Here is a 24,943-nt window from a genome sequence, read left to right as displayed (position 1 = left end):
CCTTCAACAGGAACATCGTCTGGATTGTTCTTAGATCTAGAGTCTGTATATCGATTCAAACACCAGAAGAAGATGCCTGCAATTCCTTCTGTATTCTACACCCTCAGATTCCACTAAGTAGGAACTTGGCTCAGCACATATACCTCTCACTTGACCAATTTGATTAAAACCTTTCGCCGTTTGCATCCTCACTATCTCTCCTTCTTTCAATGGACAAAGTAATCTGCTTGTTTTGTCATAGCTGGACTTCTGAAAGGAATGATTTTTAAATAGTTGGGCTTTGATTGTGCTGGTTTTTAGCATTAGGCACCAACAAACTGGAACTGATAGGCAAGGTTGTTTGGTTTGCCTAGCTAGAGGTCTCTGAGCAAGCCAAGTAAATTGTCACAGGATATATTTCTGAGATTAAGCAAATTCAATAAAACATCAGTATTGTCACACTTTGACCTCTCTAGTAATCGCTTTGCACTTTGTACTGCACATTCAGCCAGGCCGTTTGACTGTGGATATCTAGACTGCTAGTAATATGGATAAAGTCCCACTCTTATGCAAATTTCTGAAATAGCTGAGTGGTAAACTGGGCACTGCTGTCAGAAATAACTTTGTGTGGACTACCATGGACTGAGAAATGGCATTTCAACTTAGTAATGACAGTACTAAATGTTAGGTTGCCTAGCAGATCAATCTCGAACCAGTTCGAATAAGAGTCTAGCGACACTAAGTAGTTCTGATTGTTCCAAAATATGTCAGTGGCTACTACTGACCAAGGAAGTCCAGGAATCTGGCTTAGCTGAAGATACTCTTTTTTTGCAAATGAGGTTTAATACTATTGCATACTGAACAAGATGATAGTACTTCATCAATGTATTTCGATAGAGAAGGCCAAAATAGTAATCCTCTCACCTTTCTTTTGGTAGCTTAGGAACCTGGGTGGCCACGATGCAAAATCTGGATGTACTCATGTTGTAAGGCAGTAGAAGCAACAAATTTAGGAACTTTGAAAATGATACCAACTTCCATCAACATCTCATCTCTGTAAGGAAAATAAGGTTGCACTTCTGTTGGTACACAAGATTTATTTGACTGCCATCCAACACTGATGAAGTGGTTGAGCTTTTGCAAAATTGGATCAGTCTTTGTATGATCTCTTAGCTCATCTAGTCTTGTGGTAGAAATATTACACACTTCCATGACATTAAAGTCAAAATTCTCAAAGTTTTTCTCTGGTATTTCTGGGCAATCTGATAAGGTAGCAGCCAGATAAAGACATTTGCCTTTTGTACAGACCATTTTGAAGTTGTACTTTTGTAATCTGAGCATCATTCTTTGTAGTCTTGCTGGAACTGTACTCATAGGCTTCTTTAAAATAGTGACTAGGGGTTGATGATCAGTCTCTATCTGGATAGCTCGGCCATAAATATCATGGAATTTCGAACATGTGAACACAATTGCCAAAAGTTCCTTCTCAATTTGAGCATACTGCATCTCAGTTTGGGTAAGAGTTCTGGATGCATAGGCTACTGGTCTGCCCACTTGAAAAAAAAATGCCCCAAGACCAAACTTTGAAGCATCACAGGAAAGAATTACTCGTTTGTTAACATCATAGCATCTCAGCGTAGGTGGAGTGGCAATTTTCTGTTTAAGGTCATCAAATGCTCTCTGGTGTTGTTCCAACCATGAGAAGGCAACATTTTTGCATGTCAGCTCTCTTAAGGGCACTGACAATTCACTGAAGTCTGGTATAAATTTGCTCAAATAGTTAACCATGTCAAGAAAATTCTGTAAGGCTTGAACATTGTCTGGAGCTGGCATCTCAAGAATGGCTGTCTGAAAGGGTCTGTTCGTAAGCCTGTACTGGTAAATAAATGACCTACATAAGTAACTTCTGATAGCCTGAATTTACATTTCAGAGGATTGAGCTTTAGATTCACTTTAAGTGCTCTTTCCAGAACCTACCTGAGGTTTCTGTCATGCTCTGCTTCACCACTGCCTCCAGTGAGTAAACCTTCCACTATTATAGCACACGGATAACCTGAAAAAAATTGCTCAATTGGAAACTAAAAGACTTCACTGGCAGAATTTATTCCAAAAGGAATTCTGAGAAATCTGTATCTACCAAATGGGGTACTGAATGTAGTCAGTAGAGAAGATTTGTGATCAAGCATTACTTGCCAAAATGAACTCTTTGCATCTAAGACAGAAAAACAGTGGCATTTTGCCATTAGGGCAGTGACTTCCTCAGCTGTAGATATAGGATTATGGGGCCTCTTTAATGCTTCAAGTATCTTGTATCAATACATATTCTGATTTCACCTAAGCCTTTCTTATGAGCAACTACCATGGAAGACACCAATTCAGTTGGCTCTGTAACTGGACAAATTACACCTTTTTGCACCATTTTATCTAACTGGACCTTAACTTTATCCTGCATAGCTATAGGAACTTTTCTCAATGGTTTGACCCACTGGACTGACTTCTGGGTCTAATTTCATGGACTACACAACTGGAAGTTTGCCTAGCTTGTCTTCAAAAACATCAACATACTCTGAGAAAATAGCATCGGTGAAACTGGAACCAGGCCATGTGTTTGCATGATGGACTTCCTTGGTAAAATAAAGCAGTTTCATTCTTAAACTGTCTCTGAAAGCTAATAATGACTGCACAGGTCTTCTGACTACATAAAATTGCAAGCTGTAACTGTTCTCAGCTGAATAGCATGAAAGCACTACTTAGCCTTTGGTTTGAATCTCTTCACCTCCAATATCAGCTCCAAATCATACATACCATTCTATATTAGCCTACTTTCTGTCCAGCACTATCATCCCTCATCTCCCGCTATTCCCCTATCAGACATCAAAGTGCAAATCAAGACCTACTAACTGTTTACAAACCTAAATCAAAGACAGGGTGCAACCTATGCAGCTATCACCCCTCTATTGCATGGAACAAGCTTCCACTAGAAATCAAGAACCTCACACTCCCCAAACAATTTAAGCTAGCCACCAAAGACTACTTTAAAAAACACTGGACCTGCCACTGCCTGCACCCTCTCTGACCATAACCAACCAACCTAGTCATATCTAATACATTCTAATTCCTTCTATGTAGCTCTCAAAACTTTTCCTTTAATCTACTTATTGCAATTTAGATTAGCCAGCTATTTGAAACTACAATCATATGTGCTTCTTATGCTTCATATTTTTGTTTAAAGTACTGTATAATACTGGCAACTACTGTATGTTGATTTGTAACTAATTAAATAACACTATAGTAATTTTTGTATGTTCTGGAGCTTTTCTCCCCGGGCCTCCACTGAAAAAGGGCTTCAGCTCAGTCAGACACTCCCGGTCAACAAATGTAAAATACATAAGTAATAAGTAAATAAGCAACAAGCTTCACACAATTGGCCAAATTATGTTGTTCACTAGCTCTTACTCTAGCAAATGCTTCTGCTGACATAACATTGCACTTTGAACAAGTGTCTACCTTGAGCTCTGTGGATTTACTATTGATCAGGAAAGTACTTTGCCAACAAATCTACTGCATTAACCTTTTTGCCTACCACTGATACACCATGTACATAGAAAGCAGAGTTGCAACTTTCTATATGATCAACTTGCTTTTTTAGGTTCATAGGTTCATAGGTTCATACTAGGCTATCTGCCCAAGGGCATTTATAAGCCTAGCCCATAGTTATGTGGCTTTCGCCACCCCTTTAGCTTGAATAAAAACTATGCCTATCATTTTTCTGTGCCTCTGTCAAGCAGTGACACTGAAGTAATCCCTGGGGTATATCTGCGATCTCCCATCCATTGGTCAAGATTCCTCTTGAACAAGGCCAGCGAGGTGCTCTGCCTCACATGTACCGGGATTTTGTTCCACAGCATAGGGAGTCTCTGGGTGATGAATCTGTCCCTCCAGCACGTTCTATTTATAACCGTGTCAAGGTTTAAGTCTCCCGCCCTTGTGGTTCTGAGGGATCTAGATTTTTTGAGGTGAAGCATATTCATCAAATCTGGGTTTGACATGGCCTTATATGTCAGGCACAGGTCACCTCTGAGCAAGCGGTATGAGACTGAATAAAGCTGGAGTTCTTTCAGTCGGGCAGCATAAGACATATTTTTGAGACCCTTTATCCTTTTGGTGAGGAACTTTTGGGGCCTTTCAAGCTGCATCAGGTGTCTGGTCAGATACATTCCGAATGGGGCATTGTACTCAATCATAGGTCTAATGAGTGATGAGTACAAGGGACGATGACCTCCCTTGATCTAGATGTGAATCCCTTCATGATCAGGTGGGCGATATAGAAGGTTTTCCTAACTACTTTAGCAACATGAGTGTCAAACGAAGACTACTGTCAACTTGGGTCCCCAGATCCCTGATGACTTTTCTGTGCTCAGTGGATTGTCACCTATATGGTAGCTAGGGGTAACCTTGTTTTTCCCGAAGGGTATGACTATGCATTTTTGGCGTTTAACTTCAGGCCATGGCTCTGGCACCAGTTATCCGTTTCTGTGAGGCCCTTCTGGAGGATATCTGTGTCAGATGTGTTTTCGACTATGGCGCCCAGTTTGCAGTCATCTGCAAACTTTGTCAGCCATAACCCTCCTGTGTTTGCTTGTACTTCAGAAAAGTAGATGCCGAACAAGAGTGGACCCAGGACTGAGCCCTGTGGGACACCACTTGTGACAGGCTTTGAGTCTGACATGGCTCCAGCAACTCTGACCCTGTGGGTTCTGTCGCTAGCCAGTTTGCAACCCATCTTGTGATGTATGGGTTTACATTCAAGCTGATGAGTTTTTCGATGATACCTGAGTGGGGTATTGTGTGAAGGCCTTTGCCAGATCGAGGTAGGCTGTATGGACTGCCTTTCCCTCATCAATGGCCTTGGTGACTGTCTCGAAAAAGTCAACCAAGTTTAAGAGGCAGGATCTGCCTTTGACAAAGCCAAACTGGGTTGGATCCAAAGTCTGCAAGTTCCTATGTCTTTATTTATGAGTTCCATTATGATCCTCTCCATGGCTTTGCAGATAAGGCTTGTCAAGCTAATGGGCGGTAATTTCCAGGGTCTGTGGAGGCACCGCCCTTATGAAGTGGGACCACAGTCGCCGTGCGCCACTCCTTGGTGCACGTATCCTGAGGTGAGGCTAAGATTAAACAGCTGTCCTAACTGTGGGTTTAATTCCTCGTTGAGTTCATGAAGCACACAGCCGGGGACACCATCCGGTCCCATGGATGCTGTGCCTTTTGCCTTAGTGAGCGCAGTTCTCACCTGGCCGTCGGAGATCTTTGGGCGGCTACCATCCTCTGGAATAGATATCTCTCCTTTTGGGGGGGGGGGGAGAAGTTAGCACTGAACCTGTCAGCCAGTATGTTAGCAATGTGTGTAGGTTCAGTAATTTTCACATCATTTTGAACTAATTCTGAGCATATCTGGGAGTTTCCTCCTAGGTTTCTAACATAGCTAAAGAAGGCCTTATGATTGTCTTTAGAGTCCTTGGCGATTTTTCTCTCAAAATTTGCCTTGGATGATTTTATGAGAGCTCTTAGTTTTTTACTTATAATGATCAAAGGTGTCTTACCTTTCAAGGATTTTGCTCTATCTTGTAGTAGCTTCCTCCTTTTGTTGTAGAGCTTGTTTATGGCTGGGGTCCACCAGACTGGACGCTTGCCTTTGGTACAGAGAGTCTTAGTTTTGTTTGGGATTGCCTGATCCATGCAGTCCTGTAGGTGCTGGTAGAAGGCATTTGTAAGTGATTCAGCGGTTTGAGTAATGTTTACCACTGGCTCAGGGGCCTTAAAGGAGACCACACTAGTTTTAGAAGTGTGAAATCGGCTTTTGAGAAGTTTTTCACTGTGGTCTTTTTTGTTTCAGGTGGGGCGGGATGAGGACCTCCAGCGAGATTAGTTTATGATCTGATCTCACCAGTGAGGGGTATACTTCGGTGTTGAACATTTTGATCCCATGTTCGTGATGATGAGATCAAGTATGTTTTCACCTCTTGTGGGGATGGTGACTAGTTGTTCCATGGCATTTGAGTTTATGAACTCCAGGAATCTTTGGGTTAGAGTGTTCGGGCTTGAGTAGTGTTCCCAGTCTATATTAGGGTAGTTGAAGTCACCTAGTATGATGGTGTTTGGAGATACATTTATCCCCTCCAATGTTTTCAGGAAGGCCATGTGAGGTTCCTGAGTTTGAGAGGGTGGCCTGTAACATGCTACAAATTGCAGAGCAGTCTTGCCTATGGTTAATTGCACCTGGATGGTCTCCGATGCATCGTGCGTTGCCACCAACCTTGAGGTGTGGGTGTCCTTTATGAATATGGACACCCCCCCTCCTTTCTTTTCTTAATAAATGAATGAGGCTTGTTTGATTTACAAAACTTTTGAAAGTGTTTCCATTTTTTACACTTGTGGAATTGCTGACCAAATGATGAACACTTTTCTCTTTTAGACTCATGATAGGCACCACAATTACAACAGTTAACAATAAGACTTGACTTGGGTTTTGCTGACTCACCCTTATGCTGCACTGAGCATGTCTGTTTTACTCAGCTAGTCTTAGAACTTGCTGGAAAGTTACGGGCTTGTCCCTGAGAATCCTGCAGGGGCTGCAGCTGCCATGTGCTTAGGCCTGTTTCTGCTAGCCATGTACTGCATGCTGTCTACGTTTGCTCTAAAAGCTGCTGAAACTATGCTCTTATCACTTGCAAGCATATCAGTGTGCCTTTCTGTAAACTCATGTATTTGACAAACCTCTATGGCTTTGCTCAACATTAAATCACTGTCACGAAGCAAAATCTTTCTCACTGCAGCGTTATTAACACCACACATAAGCCTATCTTTTATCAACTCGTCCTTCAAATCACCAAACCTGCACATTTTAGCTTTGTTTCTCAAGTCAGTAAAATAACCTGCAAAGGTTTTTCACAGTTTTTGGTCTCTTGTATAAGATAGGTGTCTCTCTAATGTAATATTTGTCTTGGTGTTACACATTTCTTTAAATTTATGTTTCAAGCACTCAGGGTCCTCCCTTGATTCAGCCTGTACAACAATGTGGTGGTTTCCCCTTCTGCTGCATATACTGCTGGAGCATACACAAATGAATGCTCTCTTTCAATGGCTTCTGACCCTGCTAAGTTAAGCAAAATAAATGCCCTCATATGTGCATCTTTATCAGAAAAAGCTGCTTGTATGAAAATATCATATTCCTGCTCAAATACTCTCCAATTCTCTGCAATATTATGATCAAACACAAGTGGACTGAGTCTGCAAAATGCCTCTGCCATATCAACACACAATAATAAAGATCCTTGGAATTATGTATGAACATACACACACATATGCCAGATATTTAAGCCAGAACTTGTAATTATGCCAAATAAGCACAACAGACTCTTCAAAATGACTCCATTTTGTAAACTAAATCTCCATACCACAAGAACAGTTTGAAATCAGATTACTTTGCAAAACCACCCATTATCAGTGTAAGAAACACTTCGAAATGACTGCACTTTGCAAATGAACTGTACACAGCACAATAAATTTTCTCGAAATGGCTGTACTTTGTGAAATAACTCTGTATAGTGTGAGAAACACTGAAATAACTACACTCTGCAAATAAAATGTACATAGCACAAGAAACTTTTAGGAATGATTATATTCTGACTTTGCAAATTAACTGTACTTTGCACGCAGTAAGCTCTGAAATAATTGTAGTGTAATAAAGCACACACTGCAAACACTTTGCACACTATGAGATACTCCAAACAACTCTAGCTATACTCTGAATAGCTTTGGTCAATGCAAAATAATATCTCATGTCAAAACATGGTCATTTACTAAAACAACATGCAGTTGCCTTGCTTTTTTATGCTTATTTTGACCTTTTGTTGTACTTACTATGCTTATTTGACAATTATCATGCTTGTTATACTTTTCTTGTGCTCGTTTTACTTTAAGCATGCTCATTTTACTTTAAACATGCTTGTTATGCAAATCGGTAGTAATTCTGAACATATTCATAAGTATTTCTGATAATTCTATCAAATATCATAGTTTCAAATATTTCGTTTAGTCAATAATGCATTTTGTGCCTTTCATTTGATTGATAATGCGTTTTGTGCTTTTTGTTTGATTAATAATGTGTTTTGTGCTACTTGTTTGATTAATAGTATGTTTTGTGTTTTGTATTTTTGTTTTACAAAATAAATCATTTATGTGAGTTTTGGTTACCTGAAGTTTGTTTCTGGACTTTTTTTTTTAATTGTTTGAGCACTGTATCACCCAGCCTGCTCAATGTACCTGCACCATTAACTCTGCACCTCATGGCTTGAAGAAATTGCACTCTCCACTCTGGTTCTGATACCATATCCTTTTTAGACATGCCACTTCTGACACCATGAAAATAAATAAAGAGGCAGTAAACAGACTTCCCAAGGCACAACATCCTATTAGATGATGAACACAAGCAGTTCAGTAAGCATAAAAATACTTTTATTCAAGGAAATAAAATGGTGGTTAGCACTTTCATTTAACAATACGTTCCAACTTCATCAAATTATTTCCTAAGGTCACTTCCTTATATATACTTTCTAAATTTTTCATTGGCTAATTTCATCATTAATATTAAAACAAGGTTTAAAAATACAAGAAGTTCCAAAACCTTACAAGACCTAGTGATATGTACATGTTAATACCTCCATGCCTGCTCGAACTAAAAATTGTGTATAGTAAAATTTTTATTATTATTTACATAAATATAACATGAATCCTTAAAATATATATATATCTGTTTATGTATTAAACTATATATGTTAAAAAATACATATTTATCTAGATGTATGTTTAATGGATTACTATCAAGTTTCCATTCTAAAACATCAACCACTTATGAAACATAAACAAATGTGTGTCAACACAAAAGTTCAGTCAGTTGCAAAAGCATATAATAATAAGAAAAATTAATTCTGATTACATATTATGCACTGACACTTTTTTCCCCTCAAGTGCCTTCAACTTTAATATTGGGGAAATTGAACTACGCTCATTTATACCTGGCCAACTATCTGCTGCTAGCGAATTTGCCACCTAATTTCTAGAAACAACACCCCCAAGGTTTATGGTCTTCGATAGTAACACAGTCTATAGCCATAGAATTTAATTGGTGGTCTGCGTTACTACTGATGTGTTTGGCTAAAACGTTATTCATGTTGTGTCTTTTTATGGCATAGTCATGCTCGTAAATTCTCTGCCAAAGTTTTCTCTCCATTTTTCCAATGTAAAGTACATGAACAGAAATTACATATAGCCAAGTGCACTACCGCTTTAGAACTACAAGTGTATTTATCTTTCAAATTGTATGCCGTGTTTCTCACTGTAATACTATTAGCAACTTGAATTTTATGGCACCATGTACAAGCTCCACACGTAACCGTTCCATATTTACCAGCTGTTTCTCTAAGTTAGGCCCCTTTCTATATATAATCACTGGTTTGTCTCCCTCTTGTTGTCTAATATATGAATCTTCTAACAAAATTGGCCAGTTTTTCTAGAAAATAGTTCTCAAAACCTGAGACTCCTGGCTAAATGTAATAACTAGTGCCTTTGAAAACATCTGAAGTAATTCTTTCAGTACTGTGCTGACTTCTCATTACAGTACAGCACTCATTTGCGACTGTTTCAATGGGATTATCTATGGACAATGGAGAAGTGTTTTGATTCTGAAAAATAGGTTTAAAGTCACCATTCATTCTTGTTATTATGACTTCTGAGATTAATTCATCAATCAGCTCAACGGGGTATGCCCTTTTAAGAAACATGGAGCGCAAAGTGTTGTACTCATCTATAAAATCTTCCTGTGTTGTAACCGTCCCGGTTGCCCTTACGAGCTGCCCCTTAACAACTGACTTCTTTTGGTGAAATGGATGTGAGCTACTAAAATGCAGAAAGGAATTAAAATAGGTTTCCTTCCTGAAAATCCTAGCTACATATCTGTTATTGATCTTATCTTTAAGTAAGCAAATGTCAAGGTAATTTATAGACTGAGTGCTAACCTTCCAAGTAAACTGAAGGAATGAAGTTGTTTCATTGATGTATTGCAAGAACTTCTTCAATTCTATAGATGGTCCTTTCCATATTAGACATATATCATCCTGAAATCGGAGATATAGCCTAATGTAAGAATGCAATCTAGGCTGAAACACAAATTTTCTCTCCCTGTAAGCCATTACAATGTTAGCAAATGCTCCACCACATGGAGAGCCCATGGCTACACCTCTATTCTGTAAGTAATAATTGTGGTCAAATGAGATGAAGTTGTTACTAAGAACCAGCTCTAAAAGCTGTAATATGAGAGTGGTGATATCATGGGCTATCCTGTGCTTTAAAAGCATCTCATCAACCCACTCCAGTCCTGTGTCTTGTGGGATGACAGTATAAAGATTCTTGATATCTATGGAAGCTAGTATTTCGTTAGCATCATAGGGGATTTTATTAACCTGTGCCAAAGAAAACACGAATCTTTACAAATCTGGACTTCTCTCCCTATTACTTTCTCAAGTTTGTAGTCCAAATACTGTGCACAAGCTGATGTTATTGGGTCTCTTCCAGTCACAAGAGGTCTCATAGGACGACATTCAATACTCTTGTGGATTTTAGGGATACAAAAAAACGCAGGTATTCTGGGCGTTATTATGTTTAAATAGTTATAGAGACAGATATCTATTCTCTTTTCCAAAAATACATCACTTAATTGGGAGTGAATCTTTCTGTATGCACCATTTAGCTCATTTAAACAGATTTTCTTATACATATATATATATATATATATATATATATATATATATATATATATATATATATCTGTGTTTAAAACTTCCTGCATCTTCTTATCCTACATATCTATTCCCATGATTACCACCCCTCCCCCCTTGTCAGGTTGCATGACTCTTATTTTTTCATTTTGCAAAGGATCTAAAATAGTCAATTCACTTTTTTGTAAGTTGTTACTAGAATATCTATTGTTATACTTCTGTAGATTCTTTAAATCTAAGTCACATAACTTCTCATACATGACAAGTCTGGGGTGAAGAGGAGGGTTGTAGGTTGAGCTGATGCTCCATGTAATTGTCACCAACTCCATGAGAATTATTATGGTGTGATAAAGTAAAATTCACCTTTCTCAAATACAATTTCAAGTCTATAATGGTGGTCGTGAAAACAAATGGTTTTGTTGGCACAAAAGTCATACCCTTTGCTAGTAAGTTAGCAACTTCTATGTCAATATTCACATCAGAAAAATTATATACTTTAAAGTCATTCTGATCACTAACAATGATGGAACAAGAGTCATTTGTTAGTCGTTGGGAGTTACTCTCATCCCCATTGTACATCTGAATAAGATGTGGTTCATTATTACACAATTCCGGTACACCAATTATGTCCTCCAACTCTTGCTCTTGGGCCTGGCCCTATGAAAAGCCATTCCTTGAAACCCACTCATGTGGCCCCATCTTTAATTGTGAATTATGTTTGTTCCTGATTCTCTCCGATCTTCGTAAGCCAGGTTACTCAGAATCATAATTAGGAGGTTATCCACTATCATCTGTGTCAGAGTCAGTTACAATGTCAGTATTATACTTAGGGTTATCAGTGGAGTGATTCCTATAAGCAACATTAAAATTCTTGGTTTTGGATATGCCAGTCCATTAGCATATTCATTTAAGTCTCTGTCAAGCTTGTTACTCTTTCCATTTTTAAGTTTTTCTATGTATTGATCAATACTATTAAAAATTCTTAAATATTCATACTTGAAATTGTCATAAGAAGCATCCTCTCTTATACTTTCATCCAAAGCAGACAGTGCATTACTCAGCATATTAATGTCTTTGTCACTGTATTTAATTAACATTTTAAGCAACTCAAAGCCGAACCTATCAAACAGTTTTAGTAGGTCAATATGCAAAGGAGAGTCAGGAACTAAACCAGGTGGATATTTCCATAAGCGCAAACCTTTAGGGATAATTTTTAACTTAACGCATTCCCTAAGGTAAGCATTTTCTAACTGTAATTTTCGACATCTCATTAGTTTTGTGTCATAATCATTCAGCTTACCCTCGGTTGTGGATGTGGTTTGCCTTTGGTTAGTTGAAAATGAAATGGTGGTGTCTAGCCAGTCGTGAAGTCGGGGAACATCTTTTCTCAACATGAAACCAGCTTCTCTGATGTTATTATTCACATCGGGTCTCCTGACTGGCCTGTGCATGTCCAACTCTAAATCTTATTGAGTGCTCCTGTTCAAAAAACGCGATGGTTCCTATGAACTAGATTGCTCTGTTGTAGCTAGGCACATCGATGTATTAGCAAAGTCCATAGATGAGACAACAGCTCCTCCCGGTGTTCTGTGGTTGTAATGACTCCTGAAGCACCGGGTTCACATAAATGATCATAAAGCACATCTATTCTTTGAGATAGCTGAAGTATCAAGCCTGTTAAATTGCCTATACCCTTTTCTGTTGACTCATGTTGTTCTTGCGCTGGTGGAATAGATGCCAAAGAAGAATATGACAAACTGCCAGAAGCCATAACACTTTAAGACCAAACGAACAGCCAAAAACCAAGACAATAAATGAAGAAGTAGTAAACAGACTTCCCAAGGCACACAATCCTGTTAGGCGATGAACACAAGCAGTTCAGTAAGCATAAAAACAGTTTTATTCAAGGATAAAATGGTGGTTAGTGCTTTCATTTAACAATATGTTAAACTTCATCAGACAGAATTTCCTGAGGTCACTTCCTTATATATACTTCCTAAATTTTTCATTGGCTGATTCCATCATTAATATTAAAACAATGTTTAGAAATACAAGAAGTTCCAAAACCTTACAAGACCTAGTGATATGTACGTGCTAATTATTCAAAAGGTATTTATGGGTGACTGTAAGACACTTTTGGAATGTAAAGAATCCCTCTGGTAAATTCATCTTGGGGCAGATTATGCACCCGGTTTGAATGATACTATAAACATTGTGTTTTCTGCAGATGAAGCACTGACATCTAAATATCTTTTTTTTATATATACACATGTTCTGCTTAATATACAAAAAAGACAGTGGTATATTTATATTTATATATATTTTTATACATTTTTAAACATTTGTAATATGAAGTTTTTTTGATTTATGACATAATTTATCATGTTATAAGGTATTTTATTATAAATATGGTCTTGTGGGTGGAATTCAAGTTTTCTGAGGACGTTCACGAGAAATAAAGTGAATGAAAGCGCTAGTTTTAGTGTCCATGCTTTCTTGGTGTTGTCGGACAGATTCTACAAGTTTGTTGTTTGCTGTTACTACTGATGTTTGGCTAAAGCCTTATTCATGTTGTGTCTTTTTATGGCTTAGTCATGCTCATAAATTCTCTGCCAAAGTTTTCTCTCCATTTTTCCAATTTTTAAACATGAACAGGAATTACATATAGCCAAGTACACTACCGCTTTAGAACTACAAGTGTATTTACCTTTCAAATAGTATGACACCATGTCGCTTGTCTGGTCATGTTAAAACAGACAAACAGATGTGGGTTTGGTTCAAGCGGCTTTATTATATACAAACACATCAGGATTGAGGGTTAGTAACTTAAACTTACATAAACTTATAAACAGACTGACTAATGCACTCATGCAGGTTAGAACATGGATTACAACTACTGCATCTGCCTCTGACAGCTAATAGGATCCCAACTCTACAAACTACTCCATCTCTCGATATTTACTCCCCTTGCAGCTAACCTACACGAGAAAACCTCCTCATACAACCTGACACACTACTCACAAGCCACATCAACTCTCATTACCCCTATACTCAAACTCCACATCATTGCACAAGCTTTCTCTTGTCTGGCATGTACTCTCTAGCAAACGCTTCCCATCGACCTAAGAGAAATCAACACTTATTCCAAATTTAGAATGCAACTCAAAAAGCACTTCTACAGCCAAACCAAATGCTCCTGCTTCAACACAGGACGTATCACTTAAGGCACTATCCTTATCTCCTTTCTACTTCTCTTTCCCTGTCACCGAATTACCGAAGGTTAACCAGCTTTATAAAGGAGTGTATCTACTGTGCGTTAAATTCTATTTATAGGTTCACAGGTGTGTACTAGGCTAATGGTCCTGGAGCCTTTACAAACCTAGTCCATAGGATTACCCTGACATCTTGCCACCCAACCTTAGTTTCCAGTGCCTCTGTCGAGTAGAGCCACTGGAGTGATTCCCAGGGTGAATTTTCTATTTCCCATCCACTCATCAAGGTTTCTCTTGAAGAGGGCCAGTGAGGTGCTCTGTTTGACATGTATGGGAAGTCTATTCCATTGCAAGGGCAGTCTCTGGATTATGAACCTGTTCCTGCAGCATGTTCTGTTGATTGTGGTAATGAGGTTGAGGTCACTGGAGCGTGTGGTTAGGAGGGATTGTCTTACATTTCTGTCCTTTTTTGTTTGTAAAATGTTTTGTGTTTCACCTGGGCTGGGCTTGAAATGGCCAATATTGATCAATGAACTACCATGGTAAACAACTATAAATGAATAAATAAATAAATAGATTTTACTTTCATGCCTGTGCCAGTAATACTGTTGTGCTGAAGTAGCTAAAAAGTTTAAAAAGTTTGTTTTCATGCCCCCCTTCCCCCCGTCTCTCTGTCTTTCTATGGAGCTTGTCTGCAGCTGCATGCTGTTAGTGGGCTGACTGATCCCCCATTCGAGCAGCTCCTTGAATACGCAAATATGATTGGCTGGCTATCAGTGGTGGACTGGAAGTACCATAGTACAGAACATCATTACCTAATCTGTTGGTGTGCAAGGTGTGGAATGCCATTTCTGAATCTGCAGTGAGCCTACAAAAAAAAAAAAGGATCAATAATTTACCAAAGTTTGGTTTTCAATTTCAAAAGTTCTATGGTTGCTTCTTGTGTAGTAAAAGAAACAAGCTACGGGAGAAAGGCTGCACTACTTGCTGCCACCATTGATCCCAACTGGAGAGGATATGGGGATGAGAATCACTCATCAGAAAGCTAAAGCCACTACCAAGAGAAAAAAAGCACAAGAGACAGTACAGAGAAGAAAGAGACAGAGAGACAAGAGACAGAGAAAGAAAAGAGGACATTTTTGGAATAGAGTTTTAGAAAGTAGACCCCCATGTAGTTAGTGACAAGGAATTTTGTATACATTTATTTCATTTACATAATAATATGTATACCCTTAAACCGATCTATCTTTATGATAAAAAACTGAGAAAAAGCAATAAATGTAAGTGGTCCAACGTAAAATCTAAGGCCAAAAATCATAGTTCTGGGTCTAAATTAAAGTACTTGAAAGGTATGACAAGAACCTGGTCATGTGTCTGACTGAACAGTTTGTTATATGTTCTTGAATACAGATGTCAAGATATTCACCATGCAGGTGAAGCAAAGCTCAGGTGGACTTGTGGCAGTAGCTTGTGGCTCACTTTCACCAGTTTTAAAACTTAAGAATTATGTTATTTAGTTGTTTTTTTTATACAGTCGTGATTCTTTTTTATACAGTCATGTGATTTTTTTTATTTGACTCTCACTGGTTGTAGTAGTATATTTAAATAGTTGTTTTGTGTTTTAACATTGTTCTGATGAAGTTCCTACCAGAAGAATGAATGCACTAAACCTTGTGTTTGACTCAACAAATGAGTGTTTTTGAAGCAGGAAATGGTTTCCTTGTCATGGTTTGGTATCTCTCAAATAGACTCTAGTCTGTACGATGGCAATCCTCTTGCTCTCCCTTCCAGCCTGTCTAAACTGGTATCCCTCAGGGCTCAATTCCGGGACCTCTCCTCTTCAACATCTTCACAAACAAACTTTACTCCTCCTGCACCACCTCCTCCCTCATACTCTATGCCGACGACTCCACTGTCATCGCTACCCAATTTGGGTTCATCAGGGGGCAGATCCTGCCTATTGAACCTAGTTTCTTTGAGACTGTCACCAAGGCCCTGGATGTGGGAAAGTCAGTACATACAGCTTACCCTGACCTGGCCAAGGCCTTTGACACAATTCCCCACTCAGGCATCATTGAAAAGTTAACACAACTTGGTGTTAATCCCTATCTTGTCAGATGGGTGCCCAACTGGCTCACAGATAGGACCCACAAGGTCAAAATAGGCACCACCACCTCTGACAGCAGACCTGTCACTAGTGGTATTCTCCAGAGATCTGTCCTAGGACCCCTAATGTTTGGCATCTACTTCTCAGAGGTCTAGGCAAAGACCAAGGGTCTGTGGCTGACCAAGTTTGCAGATGACTGTAAGTTGGGTTCCGTCACTGACTCCCCAAATGACATTAACACACTGCAAGAGGGTCTTACAGCTACAAATAACTTGTGCCAAAGTTATGGTCTTAAGTTAAATGCAAAAAAAATGTATTGTCATACCATTCGGCAAAAACATGGTCCCTACTGATTACCACAATCAACGGCAACCCCCTAAGCATATAACCCGTGGTGAGAGACCTGGGTACTCAGGTTGACAACAATCTCACATTCGATCATTATGTGGCGGCAGTGGTCAGAAAAGCCTTTTACTTGGTTCATCTCATAAGTAAAGGGATTGCATCCAGAAAAAGGAGGTTATTACCTCTCTGTACTCCTCCCTTATTAGACCTATAATTCAGTATAACGCCCCGTTTGGTATGTACCTCTCCAAACACCTGCATCAACTGGAAAAGCCACAGAAATACCTCACAAAGAGAATCCATGGCTTCCAACACCTGTCTTATGCAGACAGGCTCAAATCACTATCACTTTACTCGGTATCATACAGATTGCTCAGAGGTGATCTGTGTCTCGCCTACAAGACAGTATCGGACGCTGCCCTACTAGAGATGCTCCATATCCGTAAGTCTAATTCCTCAGGCATTACCCACTCGATAGGCATAAATCTAATATACGACATCAACAAAACCTGCTAGAGAGATAGGTTTGTCTCCCGGAGGCTGCCCTATCTCTGGAATAGACTTCCCATACATGTCAAACAGAGTACCACGCGGACACTCTTCAAGTGCAACCTTGATGAGTGGATGGGAAACCACAAATTTGTCCCAGGGGTTCCACCTTTGTCCCTCATTGACAGGGGTGACAGGTGCTGACTGAGGTTTCTTTTTGGGGGATAAATTCTTGGCTAGGATTGAAATGGCCCCAGAGCCATTAGCCCAGTAACCTGTTATGATCCTGTCTCTGACAACATCACCAACCTTCTATCCCTCACCCAAAATACTTTCTCATCTGTGGAAAAGTGGCTCACTGACCACCAACTCATACTTAATCCTAAAAAGAATAAGCACCAACTATTCCTTCCCAAATCTCTCTCCCACCACAAATTCACCTTTACCATCTCCTCTCAAGAGAAGACCCTTATCAAAGCTGAACAACACACCAAACTTCTTGGTACTATAATTGATGACCACCTTAAATTTGACATCTATATATAACACTGCATTAAAAAAACAACAGAAATTGGGTCTGCTCTATATAAATAAAAAATTCCTAGCTCCCAACTCCAAACACACTCTTGCTTAAGCCTTTCTTTTTCCATGCCTTCTCTATGCCTCTCTTAGCCTGACCCACCTTCAGTCATCCTAATTTACCAAACTCGAACAAGCATACAACAATATAGCCAGATTTTCCAGTAACCAACCATAGAAATCTCATCACTGCCTTGCCCTGAACAAACTTCAATGGCTTGAATTCCCCCAGCTCATCCTATATCTCAGCTCCAGCTCACACACTCACTGCTATATAAACCTTCAACCTGTCCCTCTCTCTCATACATTGTATCCCCTTATACCCCAGCTCATTCTCTTCTTAGCTCTGATCAGAACCTTCTAGACATTTATAAACCAAACTTAAATACTGGCAAACTCCTATACAGAAACTCAGTACCCCAAGCCTGGAATAGGCTTTCCCCTGACATCCGCAACATTCAAAGTACCAGCCTCTTCAAAACTAAAGTCAAAAACTACTTCCTCAACTCAAAATCCTGCCCTTGCCTTACTACCCCTTAATTTCCATTTCCACTCTCACTGTTCTATAGGTAACCCACTTACTCTCACTTAAGCTACTTTGTAAATAACATCCTTACTGAATCTGGTCTCTCTCTCTCTTTGTGTAATGTACCAAACAACTTCCACTCTGTCCTACCCTAATGCTGTGTTGCAACACTGTTTATCAAAACATGTATTACTTTGTAGTTTTTGTTCTTTTGGTTCATGTACATAATTGCTGTATATTACTAGCTTGTTCATATTTGCTCATATTCTCAGTATAGTATATTATTGTTTAAAACTGTTATTTTTCTGATCCATGTATAAAATTTCATCATAGAATGTCATTACTTCTGTCAACTGGAGCTTTTCTCCTCGGGTCTCCACTGAAAAAGGGCTGGACCAACCTGGTTAACAAATGTCAAACGAATAAATAAATGAAAACGAGGAAAAAAAGAGACGTAGGATCTATATAGGTATTAGAGGGCAAATGATAAAAAGAAACTGGGGCATATTTGCAGGATGAATTTAACTTTTCTTACTACATGTTATGTTTAAACTTTCTGGGTTGCTTCTGAAATGAGGCTCACCGCTGTGATTATAAACACTTCAAAAATGCACTTGCAAAAGGTAGGGCATTACACAGTCCATTGCTTTCAGTAGCAAGCGACAAATAAAGAATAACAGTAATACTAACATTTAATTACACAGTTTTAGCCCATTCTAGTTGTTGATTAATAATTACATCTTTATTGCATAGAATGGCTCCTGCATTCAATCTGAAAGGAAAGCAGAAGTACTTACAAAAATCTGCAGCTGCTGTCACACTTGCATATAAACCAACAAGAGCACAGCACAGAGCTCCAAATCAAGGGCTAGAAACCTTTTTTGAGAAGAGTGCCAAAAATCATGACTTGTACAGTTAAAAATTGCTCATATGCCAAAAGAGGACTGATACTTGGATATGTAAAGGTATTTTAAAAACCCTGCTATAGCTGCCATTAAATCAATAAATCTGACCAAATTTGTAAGAAATATTGTCCAAAAAGTGAAATGATAGCTTAAGGAGAGATACAGAGTGGCAAGCAACTTATAACTGCCTGCCTGTCCCAGGCACTGCATGTTACCTCTGCATACTGGATCCTGCTACCAGAATAATATACTGTAAGCAGATATATGAAAGATATAAAATAGACATACCTGAAATGTATAGGAAATAAGACTTTCGCCCAGCCTGTAATAATTCTTCAAGTCACTACTGAATACTTTCCTGCACTGACCACCGAAGCTTGCTGTGTGGATGACAGATCTTTTAAATTCACCATAAACTGTGTCAAAGCTGGAAATGAAGAAAACACTAAATGCTTTACAAATGACCATAGTAAATAAAGGTTTAAATATATTACATAGTATGAGATATTTTCATTGAGACACCATGTTTATCCTGCATATCAGCCTGCAGTAACCATATAATACATATCACTTTATCCACCCAAAGTAGCTAATTCATACCAAAATTATGGCAAAGATTTTACATGCAAAAATGCTGAAAAAGGCTAAACACATAATGACTCTTTGAATACGTAAATGTGGCATTGGTGCCCTTGAACTTCTATCCAAAACTGATGGGCACAGTTTGGACTTTGCTTGAGGAACGTGTTACATTAAACAAATTTGCTGGCTTGAAAAGGGCAACCATAACTTTTTTTCATTTCTCGCTGTTAACCATCAGCTGCCATGAGCTCCTCTCCTCACTCACCAAGTCTACTAATCTCAGGTTAGCCTCCACCATGCTCAACTCAGGCCATACCTGTGGTCAGTGTCATGGATGCTGGTGCAGTGCCAAACTGCAGCTGGGAAGTATGTCTTAACCCACACTACTCAGTTACAGCCTTGCAAGCGTTGCAATCGCTGCCTTTAGGAGGTGCATGCATGCTTCCAAACATGCGCAGGCTCCTGACCAAGCATTAAACCACTTACAGCATGGAGCCCACCAGGTTCTTCAATTGGAGTGAACCTGGACTGTCTTCCTCCCCTAGGATAAGCTTACTGACACCAGCCATGACTCCTGCACCTGTGCCAGTAGTCAAACACAGTTTGCCATGGGTGCAGTAAGGGCTTTCTCCCTCTGTGTTGCAGGGCTGGACTGAACATAACAAATTTATTTTACAACTGGTACATTGGGACATTTAAAATATTTCATAAATCATATGGAGGGATTTTTTATCAACTCAAGCTGGGTTGATGATACTGTTTTAAACAATTAATTGAACCGTATCTTAAAAAGTACATCTAATGACATAATCATCATCTTCTTTCGGCTGTTCCCATTAGGGGTCGCCACAGTGGATCATCTGTTTCCATTTCTTCCTGTCCTCTGCATCGTGCTCTGTCACACCAACCACCTGCATGTCCTCTCTCACCACAACCATAAACCTTATCTTAGGCCTTCCTCTTTTCCTGTTACCTGATAGCTTCATCCTTAGCATCTTTTTCCCAATATACTCAGCATCCCTCCTCAGCACATGTCCAAACCAATGTAATCTTGCCTCTCTGGCTTTGTCTCCAAACCTTCCAACCTGGGCTGACCCTCTAATATATTTATTCCTAATCCTGTCCACCCTTGTCACACCCAGTGAAAATCTTAACATCTTTAAATCTGCCACATCCAACTCAAACTCCTGCCTTTTTGTCAATGCCACTGTCTTCAACCCATACAACATAGCTGGTCTCACTACCCTCTTGTAGACCTTCCTTTTCACTCTTACAGGTACTCGTCTGCCACAAATCACTCCTGACACTCTTCTCCACCCACTCTATCCTGCCTGTTCTCTCTTCTTCACCTCTCTTCCACACTCACCGTTACTCTGAACTATTGATCCCAAGTATTTAAACTCATCCACCTTCGCCACCTCTACTCCTTGCATCCTCACCATTCCTCTATCCTCCCTCTCATTCACACACATATATTCTGTCTTAGTCCTGCTGACCTTCATTCCTCTTCTCTCTAGAGCATATCTCCATCTCTCCAGGGTCTCCTCCACCTGTTCCCTTCTCTCACTACAGATCACAATGTCATCTGCAAACATAACAGTCCATGGGGACTCCTGTCTGATCTCGTCTGTCAACCTGTCCATCACCATTGCAAATAAGAAAGGGCTCAGAGCTGATCCTTGATGTAACCCCACCTCCACCTTAAACGCATCCATCACTCCCACCGCAGACTTCACCGCTGGCACACTACCCTCGTACATATCCCGTAGCACTCTTACATACTTCTCTGACACTCCTGACTACCTCATACAATACCACAACTCCTCTCTAGGCACCCTGTCATATGCTTTCTCTAAGTCTACAAAAACACAATGCAACTCCTTCTGCCCTTCTCTGTACTTCTCCATCAGCACTCTCAGCGCAAACGTCGCATCTGTAGTGCTCTTTCCCGGCATGAAACCATACTACTGATCACTAATCATCACATCCTTTCTTAACCTAGCTTCCACTACTCTTTCCCATAACTTCATGCTGTGAATGACATAATACATCTATTAATTCAGTTTTGGCAGCATGAGATACAACTGGTATAGAATAAACACTGTACTTATCTGAATTTTACAGGGATTTATAGTTTTGCATTTTGAGGCACAGTTTTTAAAAGACATTCAGAATCTTTAATGAAAGATATGAACTTGAATGAACTCTAAAAGTATTCACAATGCTGGGGATTATCAACAAAATACGATGTTCAGTTGTAAAAAGTTTCTGGTCCATTTAGCAGAAAATGCTAGTCTGGCCAATGCCTGTGAAAACTGTCAGAATTCAAAGGCTAGTTAATGTTGTTGGTCTGGATATTGAAGTCACTAATGATGGCAAATTATTTTCAGATCAGGAGCTTTTGAATACGTGATCAGCCAGTAAAGAGGTCAGAGTCCACTTCGATGTAGGAGATGGTTACCAGTATGCAGTGCTAGGCTTGTGGAGAAAAACACAATAAAAAAGTAATACCTCTGGGACTTTAAATGTATGAGTCAAATAAAAAAGTGAAAAGTTAATGTGATGAGTAAAAAAAATACTTTAAAAGAATGGATTAAAAAATACTTTAATGGAATGCATGTTAACTACTGACATAATTTCATGTCTAACACTGAGGAATCTCTTTTATAGGTTCCTTAATTAAAGTATTACCCTACTGATCAGAACTCTGCAATTTTTTTCAACAACATCCCACATTCAGGGATTTCTGTGCATCTGCCCATGAAGCAACTTGATGTAATACCACAACTGCTCAAGCACACTGGACTTATGTGACTGCAGTTATTTTCTGTTGCTCATATAACTCAGATCTTGATCCCTGCTATCACTGATAAGGCATCTAGAATTCATTTGCACAAGATTCATAAATATATTTCTAAGTACCTCTCAACTTACTAGTCAAGGGCTGTATTGGCATTGCTAACACTGTCACATGGAATAATGAGTTGTTAATAACTGCTGCAAGTCCCAGGGGTTCAGCCTGGTTATTTGATAACAAAGGCATCAAAAGTTGTTTGCCTACTTTATCCACCTCACAATGATGGTAGTGGTTAGGGTGTCTTCATGTGAAGACCAGTGGAAGGGTCCTCATCAGAACCACAGGCATATGTTTAAGCACTCACTGTCACAAGGACAAGCATTGGCAGGCCAGGCACAGACTTGAACCTCCTTGAGCTAAGTGTGGTGCTCAATTAGCTCCACAAACCCTGCAGAAAGTGAGTTTACCTCTCCACTAGAGAGGGTATGAGGCAGAGCCCACTGTTCATCATCAGTCAAGAATCTTGGGACTGGGGGAGACGTGCACTCAGCTTTCACCCTAACAGGATGTATCTTGAGGTTATTGCACCATTTTGTCTCTAGATGATCAGCTGGAGCTAATTGACAGACATCTTGGTTCTGGGGAAAAATTGCATGAGTTATCCAGTCATGGACTGAGGGTACTTACACTATAAGCTCTTATCCTGAGTCTGACCTTCAAAGCTGCACAAACAAGTAGTCTTAGGTTATGGAAGGCTTATGTGGTCCTCCCACAATACAGCTCATATCTTAAAGTCTTGTCTTCAAGCAGATGTTTGATGTCTGGTGCGAACCTGTGAAGATAGTGTAGGATGCATCATTAGGAATTTGAACCTGAGAAGAGAGTGTGGGACTGCATCAATAGGAATTTAATTGTGAAGTTAGTACCAGGCCTGGTGCAGCCCTACCCCCGCAGTGCACTACCTTCAGATAGCACTTACTCCAGCATAAATACCCGATCCCTTACTCCAGCGCAAATATCCACCCTCTTACTCAAGCATAGATGCCTGATCCCTTACTCTAGCATAAATACTTGATCCCCTACTCCAGCATAAATACCTTATCCCCTACTCCAGCATAAATGCCTGATCCCTCACTCCAGCATAAATGCCTGATGAATTAATTCTCATCACTAGTTTTTCATAAGCTCACTCTGATATGAATCCACATCCATGGGTAGTGAGTGTTTTAGTCCTGATAATGAATTCACATCCATGTGTAGGGAGTGCTTTATTCCTTATATGAATTCACATCCACATGTAGGGAGTGTTTTAGTCCTTATATGAATTCACATCCATGGGCAGTGAGTGTTTTGGACCTGATATAAATTCACATCCCCAGTTAGTAAGTACTTTAGTCCTGATATACATCCACATCCATGGGTAGTAAGTATTGTAGTCCTGATATGAATTCACATCTACAACAACTGGAAAGGCTGCAGAAATACCTCACAAAGAGGATTACTGGCCTCAAACAGATGCCCTACGCAGACCGTCTCAAAAAACTGCAGCTTTACTCCATCGCATATTGCCTACTCAGAGGCGATCTCTGCCTAACACATAAAGCTATGTCAAACCCACAGCTTTTGGACATGCTCCACTTAAAGAAATCCCAATCCCTACGAGCTACATGCTCTAGGGACCTAAACCTTGCCACCACAATAAACAGAACATGCTGGAGGGATAGATTCCTGTCCCAGAGACTTCCCATACTCTGTAACAAACTACCTATCTATATCAAACAAAACTCCTCATTAGCACTCTTCAAGAAAAATCTTGATGATTGGATGGGGGATAGGAAATTCACCCCCGGGATCACTTCTGTGGCTCTGCTCGACAGTGGCACAGGAAAATAATTTTCTTAGGTGGCGAAAGCCAGGGTACCTTTTTGCTAGGCTTATATAGGCCCTAGGGCCAATAGCCTAGTACCTACCTATGAACCTATGAGCATCCATGGGAAGTAAGTAATGTAGTCCTAATATGAATTTCACATCCATGGGTAGTGAGTGTTAGTCCTGATATGAATTCACATCCATGGGCAGTGAGTGTTTTAGTCCCAGTTTCCCTTGGTTACAGAAAGCTTCTAAGAAGTACCTCAAAAACACTCTCTCTGAGATAAACAGTAACAGTGAGACCACCCTCACCTACATTTCTTCTGGTTATGGTTTTGGCATGTCTTTTTTTCACTGTGTACATGATACATTTTGAAATGTCATTTTGAGAAAAGGTATACAGCACCAGTGTTATGACAGCAGCATTCATCTCTGTCTTGCCTTTTCTCAAAAGCATAAGTCTGAAGTTTGCTCAGAAATGCATTTAAGTCTACGGTAATACTACTGCATGCAGCAGTGCAACCTTCATGTGTTACTTACACCCTCCTCTTTCATTTTTATGGGGGTACAGGATGAAGTTTGTATTGGAAGCTTAACATCTTGAAATGCTTCTAGATAACATGCCATCGGAGTGCTAAAATCATCTTATTATTTTAAGAAAATCTCCAGGATAACTCATCAGATCCTCATCTCTGTTCATGAAACAGCTCTTTGTGTT

The 24,943-nt window shown here is 39.6% G+C and overlaps 1 protein-coding gene across 1 annotated transcript in view; it reads right to left on the bottom strand.

The window, feature by feature from the left end:
• The window catches only part of C7 (complement C7), a 708,293-nt gene that overhangs the window by 463,603 nt on the left and 219,747 nt on the right, over positions 1–24,943 (bottom strand). The window contains exon 6 of the mRNA XM_044069786.1: positions 19,266–19,404. Within this exon, the coding sequence (XP_043925721.1) occupies positions 19,266–19,404 (139 nt within the window). The remainder of the gene's footprint in view (positions 1–19,265; positions 19,405–24,943) is intronic.

The sequence above is a fragment of the Protopterus annectens genome, chromosome 1.part0, assembly GCF_019279795.1.
Source record: "Protopterus annectens isolate FY-2018-M chromosome 1.part0, PAN1.0, whole genome shotgun sequence".
Classification (NCBI taxonomy): domain Eukaryota; kingdom Metazoa; phylum Chordata; order Ceratodontiformes; family Protopteridae; genus Protopterus; species Protopterus annectens.
Note: the sequence above shows the minus strand (reverse complement) of the source record. Positions and strands in the feature narration are given on the sequence as shown.